We start from the raw sequence: 12,484 nt of genomic DNA, 5'->3' as shown, positions 1-12,484 counted from the left end.
ATTCAGTTTTTCATTAAACTGCAAAACAAAATTAATATTTTGAACACATGTTGTGTTATCTTTGCTGCCTGTGGTAAAGCATCTCCTATTATACAATCTGACATTTCTGCATGCTGGGAACTTGGGCTGAACGATTCTGGAAAGTAATCCAATTGTGATTTATTTTCTTCAATTGTGCAATTGCAATTTAATTCAGAATTATTTTCTCAAGGGGCTTTTCTCATATTTTTCAACTAACGAACGCAAACAAAGGCATGTTCATAATTCGTAATTTGTAAGAATGTAATAGGTGATGTTAGCATTAGCATCCCTATGGGGTTTTCCATGTATATTAGCATTGTGCTAACCACTCGCTGCCAGTCAAATTGCAGCCTTTGTGTTTAGAAAATCTCCTTTTGTCACATCGCTATGCATAAGCAGTTAATCGTTCAGTCCTACTGGGAACACTTCCCCACTCAGGTTTCTTCAGTTCTGATCACAGGGAGTTCCAGGTTAGAAGTTTTGGAAGGAAACACTAATGAGGCCATTAATGGTGCATTATGTTGAAATTAAGTAAAAATGACAGCCTGAGGTAAAATTTGGTTACTGCAACAACTTTAAACAACTCTGGGGCTTTTTGCCAGTATTAGCTTGTAGAAGCCACGGCAACCCCACACTCACTGATGGTAAACAGTAATTACGTCCCTCCTTCGTTTCTTTTGAAAGAGAAAAACTGACAATACCACGTAGCCAGCTGGATATGGAATATGTTTCAGTATAATCTGCCTTCCTAAATGACTGAAACACAAACTCTTTTAGGATTTTCTCACTGTAAAATTATTAATATATTCTTTCTTACTGCACCTTTACAGTTATGCATCCATGATGCTGCTAAGCATGCTTCTACCTTTCTATTCTGGTCTCCAGACTCTAAAACTCTCTCCCCCTGAGCCTGAGATCAGTGGACTCAGTTGTCTCCTTCAAAAAGTAGCAGAAAACTCACCTGTTCAAGCTGGCTTTGTGTGACCTTCATCATCACCCTTTCCTTATTCTGCTCTCTCTACCAATTCCACAGTTCCCAGGATCCACCCATTTCCTCTATCCTATTTATTTTCTCATTTCCTTTCCTTACATTTTTAATCACAATTTGTATTTCTTTTTCTAATTTTAACTACATTTCTTATTCTATTTTTTAGATTTTTCTATATTTTACATGTTTTGTTCTTATGAAGCACCTTGTGATATTGATCTTCAGAGGCGTTATATAAAAGATTGTTTTCTTTCTAACTTTCTTTCACTTGAGTGGCAATTTATGTTCTAGTGGGTGGTGAGATTCAAAATGTAGATTCAGATCTATGTGTGAAGAGCTTTTTGTAAACTTCTATAGTAATCTCTCCTAATGTTCACCAGACAGTCCAGAAGGCTTGTCGTCTTTGGTGTCCTCGATATCCCCCGAGTAAGTATGTGTTTGAATCCTGACCTAGCTAGCCACCCAGGTGTCATTCACACTAAACCAGTGGCTCTGTCTGGTTCCTCCATTATGAGATTTGACGCAAAAGGGAAAGGTGTACTTCAGATTTTATTAGTGATTAATTCTACTTGAACAGCAAATATAGACTCAAAACTGTTATTTCACATTGTCTTACAAAAATAACATAAGTGAAGTAGAAGAAGAAGGCTGGAGCATTAAAAATTATCAGTGCAAATTTAAACCACCAAATAGTTCCCGAGCGCAGCCACAGCTGCAGCTCACTGTCCATGGGGATGTCATTTCACCAGGGTGGACTTCAACTGAATCTATTATGCCACCACCATCTTTAAACTCTCGAAAATACCCAATTAAAGAAATGCAAGGACTTATGAGGGCCTAGAAATACCTGAAACAGCATCATTTCTAAACACTTGTCTCCTGAATGTTTTCGCTTTATTTACAATGTTTCTGTTGATGAAGATTTAAGAGAATTAAGTTTTAGTTCCGGACCAAGGTCTCATCTGGATTTCAATCCGATACTCGATAAGCAACGACTTGGTTCTTGTCTTTTTCTAGTTTAAAAACAAGCCGGATGTGGTACTCAAGGCATCATCTGCTTTGTTTTGATCGTGTCAAGCTAATGCTAATAGCTACGCTAGCTTTGACAGATAAACTAAACGACAAATCAGGAAACGTTAGGTTGTTCTGTGTTTTTTATGTGAAAGTATCTCGTTATTTACCCGACAATGAGAAGTCCACTTTGAAGTATTTTCCTCAGCTCTAAGAAGACTCCTCCACGTGTCTTTGGTGAGTTTTCCTCTGCCATTAAGCTAACGGGACGCTCATGAAAATGGGGGAACATTAAATAATAAACCTTTAAATTAAGCTGTCTATAGATGGGAAGCTCAGAATAATATAAAAAAACTGAAACCAAACGTGAAGTCAATCGAATGAGGTTCTAGCTCAGCGTGATAACACACGTATCAAGTGTGCTGGTACTACGACAACATCCGGTTAGACATTCCAAAATAAGAGCAAAACTGCTAGTTTTGTTGACCATATTTATATTTTTTTTACTAACTTGGATCTCTGTTTATAGTCGGTTAAGAAAACGTTTTTGTTTACTTTATATGAATGCACTTGTGTTTTCAAATAGGCATGAACTGGCTGAGTTTGTTTGAACCACAATCGTTTTATGGGAAAGTATGGAATGAATCTTGGATAATAAAGGAATAGCTTTAGCATCAAACACCATAGACCGCAGATTCACGCTTGCTGCAGATGCAATGTAACCCGGCAAACCAGACTAAATAACTATGTTATATTACTTTATAAACTTTGCAAGGCAAGAATTTTGTCTAGTTCTCTGGGCTAGGTGCAATATCCTCTTGAGAAATAAGGAAAGGGGAGATGGCGATTTAATGCCCTCCAGCGGCGACAAGCTGGAGTTACACTTTGGTCCTGTTGTTTAAAAGAGAACATTTTAGAATCAGATTAGGAGATTAAGAGGGGTTTTATTGTCGAATTCTACATTCGCACTTGACAAACAAAGGACTCCAAATTACGTTTCTCACTATCCCATGCGCGAACAGGACACAAAGACATGACAGGATAGTACACAACAAACACAAGAGTGCAGTGGCATAAAAATATATATGTTAGCCTCTATATGTCAATAAAGCTGAAAAAAATCATAATCTTTAATTTTGATTTCTTGGGAGTATTAACATTAGAATGAAGAAGGAGCAGGAGGAAACTTAGAGAAGACAGAGTTTATTCTGTCATTGTTCCCAGGCTGTGGAATAAACTGACCCTTATTGTGAAATGCCAGTTCTCTTAAATCTCACTCACCTGTTCTCTATCCTGTTCTCTCTGTTTGACTAAAGCTATTTATTTTACTGTAAGTATTGTGTCTTGGCACCACTGTTTATATCTCATGTGTATGTGCACTTTAAAATAAACTGAGGCTTTAAAGTTGTGCCTGAAATAGGCGCTGTGTGCTTGTGTTAAATGATGGGTTTGGTTGAGTTTTAACCGTTTTAACACAGATTAAACCGTCTTTTAAAATGAATTTAGAAATTAAATTTTCTTATGGAGGCATTGAACATGGTTTTATTTATTTACTCTTTAAATATAATTTTAAATGCATTTTTTTAAATGTGTGTTTTTGTAGCTTTTTTTAACGGTTTATTGAAATTGAGATTTTTTGTTAACACCCTAGAATTTTAAATCTTGTGGTAAATACGGTATGTGACTTTGATCTTGGGAGACTACTCAGAGCTTGGTTCATCTGACCAGTTAAGGCATCCTAGTGAAAAGATATGGAGAAGGACGCATGCGTTCACACAGACATACGGCCCAATCCCAATCGTTACAGTAAGTATTCAAGAACTATGTTTAAAACTACAGCCTAGACAAGAGGCTCTTTCATACAATGTCAGCAATGCAGAACTGTCAAGTACAATCACACATTAGCAAGTATCAGCAGAGACAATATTATGGATGGTTCTAACAGGAAACAGGCTTCAACATAAGCGGTTGTTTTCTGCTTGGTCCTAGTGCTAAACCAGTGTCTATTTAATACAGCGTAATATTGGTTTTAGATGGTAAAACGTGCAGGGGACAAAAAGCGACTTTGAAAAAAGTGGGGGGCACGTGTTCCTCCTGCCCCCCTCAAACTACGTCCATGTTCTCAAACTTTTATAGACAAAGCAGCAACGAATGTAAAAATATTTCAAATAATTGTTTGACTGTCTGAAAGTTGTTAATGAGACAGATTCTGATTTGTGCTTGAAATGCTGGATTTGAGTTTCTGTGAATTAATCAACATGTATGATTTGAGATCCCTAGGTATCCATGCCATCCGAGATATTGCTCAAAACCTTGTTGGTGGCTCTTAGTGCCCTCAAGACGCTTGGTACTACTCACAGAGATATTAAACCAGCGCAATATACCAGGATTTGGAGGAACCCCATGCACAAACTCATGTGTAGATTAAATAGCTCTAATTGTGAGATATTAATCCAACAGGTGAATTAGTAGTAGCACATAACATGTCAAAGAAAGTAAAATGTTAAATGCCCAACTTCAACCCTGCAGCACGTTGTGCTTTTATTTTGAAGGCAACGATTCTGTTTCCGGTGTTTTTTGTCGGCTGGTTCCACAGCAGCAGCGGATAGGTGGATCTATGAGGTGGAAGACGTCCACACGGAAGACAGTCGGACGTGCGGCTAATCTGCAGTGCAGTCTGGGAGCTGTCAGTCCTTTAGCATTGTGCCGCTGGCGATGGCAGCCACTCTGTGTTTACCGATCATTCACGCACCGCGGGACTGTTGGAAGATAGATAAGAACGTGTAGGATGTAATTTCCTCTCCGTCGCGATCAAAGCGTACTTCACGGGCTACCTGGAAGCTTTTAACGACCTGACACCGGAGCGGGCCCCATCTTTAAACATTCCGCTAAACAGCTAGCTTTCCTGACGCTGTCAGCTGTTTTTTACTCATCGAACTGGATATATGATTGAATGGCAGTTTTTGTTTTCTAACGGTAAGAATTTTAATTTCCTCGTTTCATAACAAATAAAATCACCCAGCCGGTGAAGGCAGCAGGTAACTGTTAGCAGTACTCGGATATAAACGAGGTTTGGGTCAGCAATAAAAAACCCACACACAATGATTCTTTTTAAAGGTTTAGTCGTGTTTTCCCCACACACGCACTAATAAAACTCGGAGTTGTTGACTGTCACACACACACCGGAATCAACATTAAAGCTAGCTGTATCCAGCATCTTTACTGGATACACCTGTTTAAATCAGCCAATCACGTGGCTGAATCCTCGTTCGTGTTTCTCTGTTACAGCTATAAAAAGATCTCGAGTGAGGTCATTTGTTTGCCAGAAAACATTAAACTATTCGAGGAGGGTAGACGAAATGCGCCAGACTGGCTGGTCTGACCGTTTCACACACTGATCAGCAGCATCTTTACATCAGTGGTCCCCACAGTCGGGGTCAGGAAGGGTCAAGTGAAGGGCCTTAATTGTGGCTTTGCAGTCATTGTGACAAGATATATAAACAGTAGTTACAAGTGACTGATAAAGTGAATGAAACCGCCTGCTGGTGATTGGAGATGACCAGTAAAGTAACTTGATCACTGATCCGCTGATTTAAAACGAAAACACGTCTCAGTCTGTTAAGACAACCCAGCTAAGCAGCAAAACAATAAATAAATAAATAACTTAAAAAATAAACATTTCTTCCTGCCTGTTTATTCACCCTGACTGAGTTATAATTCATTCTAGCGATAACAGATTTTTGGTGAGGAAGTTGGTTGTTTATGGTGTACCTTTGTTTAACAAGAATGTGGTAAATGGCCTGTATTTGATATAGCACCTTCTAGAGTCCTGGAACCCCCCAAGGCACTTTACAACACAATCAGTCATTCACCCATTCGCACGCTGGTGGGGATGAGCTACGATGTAGCCACAGCTGCCCTGGGGCGCACTGACAAAGGCGAGGCTGCCAAGTACTGGCACCACCGGTCCTTCTGACCACCATCGGCAAGGTGGGTTAAGTGTCTTGCCCAAAGACACGATGACAGCGACAAACTGATTGGGGGCTCGAACCTGCAACCTTCCGATTACAGGGCAAGCACTTAACTCCTGTGCCACTGTCACCCCATTATCAAGAGTTTATTTTACTTTTGTTATTTTTATTGTATTTAAGCAAGCTATTGGAGTCACTGTAGGCTGGACAACAAATCAAGAACAACATTTACCTGTCCATAGGCGTGTGGTGCAACAGTAAAAAAGGATTAATAAAAATGTCAATTAAAAGGTTCCTTTTTCGTTATAGCCTTTCAAGTAGTTTAATACTAGAGTCATTAATTACTCTCAACCAACCAATGACAGGGACCTAAGCACGCTCCCATCACCATCCCCTCCCCTCTCAAACCAAAATGGTTGGGTCAAGAGCATGTGATTTAAACATGATGTCACAGCAAGAAGAGGTGGGGAAATTTGTCCCGATAAGGTTACAGTAGTTGATCAGAATGGCAATATATAGAGTTTTACAAGTCTGATACAAACAAGTCGTTCACTAAATCAGCAGAGAATCGATATCATCCAGCCCTAGGTCACAGGTTGCTGAATCATTAAGTATCAGGAGATAAAATCTTGTTTAGGAACCACAAAACTAAGAGTTGTTTTCAGAGCAAAGGATCAGCGGCTTTAAAGTGATCAAAAGGCAGACAGAGACCAAAACTAACCATCTGATGAACCCAGACACCTTGAAGGCAACACCAGTTAGGGCTGGGCGATATGGCCTAAAGTAAATATCATGATATATTGAGGATTACACCTCGATAACGATAAATGGACGATAACTACAGGTATGCGCAGAAACAAAAGTTTTCCACTGCATGGTGGCGCAGTTGGCACTGTTGCCTCGCAGCACGAAGGTTGCAGGTACGAGACTCGGCTGTGGCCTTTCTGCGTGGAGTTGCGTGTTCTCCCCATGGTACTCCGGTTTCCCCCACAGATCACAACATGCCCTATAGGTTATAAATTGTAAGTCGCTTTGGATAAAAGCGTCTTCCAAATAAATCAACATAAACACTAGATTGGGCTGTCACATGTATTAAGTTGAGACTCAAGGTGGTACAGCCTCTTAATGGGACATGAACGCTGCCAACCTTCACACATCTTTTCATTTTTTGTCAAATTTATTGTCATGGGAATAATGATCTCGATAAGGGTCAGAAATTTCGAAAAAGATACATTTTTTATTTAATTAAACTCAAATCAATTCAAGTTTATTTATATAGCGCCAAATCACGACAAGAGTCGTCTCAAGGCACTTCACATGGTAAACATTCCAACACAGGTCAGTTCATTAAGCCAGTCAGTAAAAGTTTCCTATATAAGAAACCCAGCAAATTGACTAGTGTCAGTGACTTTACATCAATCCTCATACTAAGCAAGCATTTAGTGACAGTGGAGAGGAAAACTCCCTTTTAACAGGAAGAAACCTCCAGAGAATCCTGGCTCATTATAAGCAGCCATCCACCATGACTCACTGGGGATTGAGAAGACAGAGCAGACACACACACCAACACCAACCCACCCACACACACAAACACACACAACATATATACCAAGTAATGTTTCTATGGTTACATTGTGATTTCTTAGTAAATATTCAATTTGGTGAGAGATAAACTTTATTGTATTTATCCTAGTGAATCTATAATTAAACGGGTGAACTAGCAGTAGTACATCCAACGTCGAAGAAAGTAAAGTGTTATTATCTGGAGAGGGAGAATGTTTAAGTGGTTAGCAACAGTGTTCAAGCCAATGGCCCCCTCCATGAGGCCAGCACAGCTCAGCATAACATCATTGTAGCATCTTCTGGGGAGAAAAACACTTAGAGAAAAAATTAAGTTTACAGCTGAAATAGCAGGAAATAATGCAGTTAAAGAGCAGATTGTAGAAGAAAGTAGTCGAGTGTGGAAAGTGGTCAATATGTCCTCCAGCAGTCTAAGCCTATAACAGCATAACTACAGAGATAACCTAACCTTTTAGATGGAGGCATGTTGGAGGCAGGGCAAGGGAGAGCCGTCTTTACCGACTGTACACTCCACCTCCCTCTATTCCCCCACTTGTCCAGATCTGGGCTAACATCAGATTTTAACCATAGGCCCTATCAAATAAAAATGTTTTCAAATCAATTCAATTCAAAAATACTTTATTAATCCCAGAGGGAAATTGATTGCTGTGGTAGCTCAGAATAATAATAAAAATCAAGTAATCAAAGAGTTATTGTATATTACAATGGCTGTTAGCAGGAAGGAGCTCCAGTAGCGGTCAGTGTTGCAGCGAAACTGAAGAAGCCTCTGACTGAAGACACTCTTCCGTTGTCGGACAGTCTTGTGAAGAGAATGCTCAGGGTTGTCCATCATTTTCTTGATTCTCTGGAGAATCCTTCTTTGCATTATCTCCTCCAGTGGTTCCAAAACTGCCGAAACTCTGGCTGAGTCCTTGAAAGGGCTTGGAGTTCCTCCATCTTGTTGGCCAGTGATCTCACATTGCCCATTATGATCGATGGAAGAGATGGTTTGAATTTCCTCTTTCTCTGTCTCCGTTTTGCTCCCGCTCTGCACCCACGCTTCTTGCGTTTTAGCTCATTTGGGATTTGTGGCTTCAGTTGAGGTATTATTTCAGCCTTTCCAATGTTAATCAGCTGCTCCCGATTGTAAACAGCTTGTTGCCATGGTTACGTATCATAACAAATGCTCAAAAAGTGAAGAAAGCTAAAAAATAGCAGTAAAAATCCTCCAAGCTTCACAGCACCAGAAACAGAAAAGTAAAGTGTCCAAAAAATACCGCTTTTCTTGAGAAACTAGAAGAAAAAATGTCCAAGAAAAGGCAAAACTTACATATAGTCAACAGAGCTACTCCAACATGCAGCCACCCAGAGCAGCGCAGTTCCGTTTTAAGCCTAGTCTTAAAAGTAGACAAGGTGTCTGCCTCACGGACTAAAGCTGGGAGTTGGTTCCACAAGAGAGGAGCCTGATAGCTAAAAGATCTGCCTCCCATCCTATTTTCATCCTATTTTTATATATTCTGGGAACCACCAGTAAACCTGCAGTCTGAGAGCGAAGTGCTCGGTTAGGAACATATGGAACAATCAGGTCACTGATGTAAGGATGGAGCTTGGTTATTAAGAGCTTTATATGTGAGAAGGAGGATCTTAAAATCTATTCTGACTTTAACAGACAGCCAATGTAAGGAAGCTAAGACAGGAGAGATATGATCTCTCTTTTTAATTCTCATCAGAACTCTAGCTGCAGCATTTTGGACAAGCTGAAGAATTTTAACTACATTCTGTGGACTTCCTGAGAGTAATGAATTACAGTAATCCAGTCTTAATACATGCATGAACTAGTTTTTCAGCATCACTCATGGAAAGGATGCTTCTAATCTTAGCAATATTCCGAAGGTGGAAAATTTATTGCCCAGCCCCACCACCAGTAAACAGTCATGAGCTAAGAACAGTAGCTCAGGAGATGGAGCGGGTTGTCCAGTAATCAGAAGGTTGCAGGTTCGATCCTGGCTCCGAGCAGAGAATGCTGCTGTTGTGTCCTTAGGCAAGACACTTAACCTGCCTTGCCTTGTCAGTGTGCCCCAGGGCAGCTGTGGCTACATCGTAGCTCATCCCCACCAGCCTGTGAATGACTGCTTGTGTTGTGACGTGCCTTGGAGGGTTGTAGAACCCTAAGAAGGAACTATGCAAATACAGACCATTAGAACAAGGACACTAGACATGCTACATTAGACAGATGATGAAGGTGACTTATTCAGAGTTGGTCAATTTTAGTTTTTTGTCACCAACAAACAACCTTTCAGAATCTGGTTACTTCTTTTATGAAAGCATGGTGGTCAATCATCTCATGGATCATTTCAGCAGCACAGCTCATCACGGTAGAGGAATTCTGGGTAGTTTCTGTGTGCGTGATGCATGTAAGCAGCACCGAGTAATAAAGTAATGGGTGAGTCAGAAACGGTGCTGCAGTTCGCTGTTCGTCCACCAGAGGGGGCTAGAAATTCAGTGCTGATGGTTTGGTTCAACATTCTGACCACAAAAGCTATAATGATGATGTTACATGTATATGCCCCAAACTCTTGAATTAAAATTATTCTGTTATTATTTTTAAAGAATCGATTTATAATTCAGAGTCATATTTTCTTTACTTCAGATGTAAATTTCTATATCTGCATAAAATATTAGGGGTTTGTGAATCTTACAGCAACTCAGGATTCAGTTTGTTTCCGATTCTCGGGGTGAAGGTCCAATTCAGAATCAAATCTCGATTCAAGTCAATTCCAGGTTGAACTACTTTCTTCTGTAAGTTAGAAGTCTGCCAGGTGTCTGTGATGCAATGAACTGTGTGTGATGGAGTCACTAGACTGATGCGGTACGGAAGCTGCTGACAAACAGTACGAGCATCCGATAAGCTAGGAAAAGTTTGGAAAATGCCTTCTCAAGGAATGAAACTTGGACATTTTGAATCGATTCAGAATCTGTCTTCATAAGAGTCTCGATTCTCCGACGTGAATGGATCACTTTCTACACCTCTAAAAAACATCATTGTTTAATGACCGCTGTTTCCATAGTGACTTAATGATTTATTTACGTGGCACAGAATGTGTATCTGAAGTGATTTTAGATGGCACACTGGAAGAATTCAGTTTTAAATACCGGTACTAGTTCAGATCCATCTAGAATTATTGAAGACATGAATAACTTCAAAAATCAAACTGTTCTTTGCTGAGCTGCATGTTAGACTTATGGTAAGCCAAACCATGTGTGTGTGTGTGAGTGAGAGAGGATTAGTGTAGGATGATAAACTGAGATTATAACCGTGGTTCAGAGAGCAGAGATCAGTCGTGGATTTGTTCTCTTTATTTCTGTGAACTCAGTGAGTGAGAATGAATTTTTCTTATTATTATTTAAAAGTTACTCTCTTGTGTTTCAGGAGAAAAAACGGCAACATCTTGTTGTCATCTTTTGTCATTTGCAGGCAGTTTAGCTTTACAGCCTTGCTAAATCCATTTAATATTTTATTTCTCAGTTTACTTTTTTTTACTTTTCAGTTTTTGTTTGTGATGATCATAAAACGTCTTCAATAAAAACAGAAAAGCCGTCGACAGAACTGAGTTTTGTAGGGCCGTGTAAACAGCTGGCTACTCGTGTTTGCTGCTGGAGCTCTTGGTTCTTGTGGCTCAGTCTGAAGAAATGGGACACTGCCTCACCCAGGTTTTGTTCGATAGCTTCGAGCTTCATGTAGTTCTCATACATACATACATACATACATACATACATACATACATACATACATACATAGTTCTCATCTGTTCGTTTAATCCTAATTCTGCTGCAGGGGTGGTGCTCTTCTGTATGACCGGTGTTGCACATTAGTTCCAACCCGCCAGGAGAATGAATGCAGAGGAAGTGGAGCTGCTCAGTGACTCCAAATACAGGAACTATGTGGCAGCCGTGGACAAAGCCCTCAAGAACTTTGAGTACTCCAGCGAGTGGGCTGATCTCATCTCTGCACTGGGCAAACTTAACAAGGTAGGAGTAGGAGAAGATTGATGTCGTTGATGCTTCTTGTAAGAGCCTAATCATTTATCTGGTGCTTTTCTTAGGTTTTGCAGAACAATGCAAAATATCAAGTTGTTCCCAAGAAGCTGACAATAGGCAAACGCCTGGCCCAGTGCCTCCACCCTGCCCTGCCCAGCGGGGTGCATCGCAAGGCCTTGGAGACCTACGAGATCATCTTCAAGATCATTGGGCCCAAGAGGCTGGCCAAAGACCTTTTCCTGTACAGGTACAGCAGAGCTGGAGCCAACACACCACATGTGTTTCAGACGTTTACAGCTGCTGTGTTTTCCTTCTGCCTGCAGCTCTGGGCTCTTCCCTTTACTCTCCAATGCTGCTATGTCTGTGAAGCCTGTGCTGCTGGGGCTCTATGAGACCTACTATCTGCCCCTGGGAAAGACCCTGAAACCGGGCCTGCAGGGTTTACTGACTGGAGTCCTGCCTGGTCTGGAGGAGGGGTCAGAGTACTACGATAGGTAAGGAAAAAAGATTTTAAAGGGCTTGGAACAGACTTCTAGATCGACCTTTTAATGAGGGTATTTTATTGCGGGAAGTGAATTATGCACGCCTTCACTGAGTTTAGATCATTACTTCTGGCTCAAGATGGGGTTACATCTCTGACGGTGGCATTCACAGGCACCAGATCAACAATCCACGGGCATGTTTGGATTTTTTACGGCTAACTGAAGAACGTTTGTGAATAAAATGCTAAAGGGAGCAGCATTCACAGTTTAGTCTGACCCCAGCTTTCCACCAGATGCATAGTCGTTGTGCAGCGTAGTCTGTGAAGTGTAGCACACAACTAATAGTCTCTGTTATAGATGATGGGCGCGTTTCCACTGGCTGGAAAATGGAAGGTTTTGTACTAAAGCAGAGT

The 12,484-nt window shown here is 40.6% G+C and overlaps 2 protein-coding genes across 4 annotated transcripts in view; one reads left to right on the top strand and one right to left on the bottom strand.

Annotated features, from left to right (window-relative positions):
• The window catches only part of ube3d (ubiquitin protein ligase E3D), a 32,210-nt gene extending 29,761 nt beyond the window's left edge, over nt 1–2,449 (bottom strand). For both annotated transcript variants that reach the window (XM_015949256.3, XM_070551777.1), the window contains exon 1: nt 2,191–2,449. In XM_015949256.3, coding sequence (XP_015804742.1) covers nt 2,191–2,312 — 122 coding nt within the window. In that variant the 5' untranslated portion in view covers nt 2,313–2,449. The remainder of the gene's footprint in view (nt 1–2,190) is intronic.
• Nucleotides 2,450–4,770: 2,321 nt separating this feature from the next.
• Nucleotides 4,771–12,484, top strand: part of dop1a (DOP1 leucine zipper like protein A) — a 31,167-nt gene continuing 23,453 nt past the window's right edge. For both annotated transcript variants that reach the window (XM_054740579.2, XM_054740580.2), the window contains exons 1-4: nt 4,771–4,996; nt 11,387–11,580; nt 11,655–11,836; nt 11,913–12,083. In XM_054740579.2, coding sequence (XP_054596554.1) covers nt 11,443–11,580; nt 11,655–11,836; nt 11,913–12,083 — 491 coding nt within the window. In that variant the 5' untranslated portion in view covers nt 4,771–4,996; nt 11,387–11,442. The remainder of the gene's footprint in view (nt 4,997–11,386; nt 11,581–11,654; nt 11,837–11,912; nt 12,084–12,484) is intronic.

The sequence above is a fragment of the Nothobranchius furzeri genome, chromosome 5, assembly GCF_043380555.1.
Source record: "Nothobranchius furzeri strain GRZ-AD chromosome 5, NfurGRZ-RIMD1, whole genome shotgun sequence".
Lineage (NCBI taxonomy): Eukaryota > Metazoa > Chordata > Actinopteri > Cyprinodontiformes > Nothobranchiidae > Nothobranchius > Nothobranchius furzeri.
Note: the sequence above shows the minus strand (reverse complement) of the source record. Positions and strands in the feature narration are given on the sequence as shown.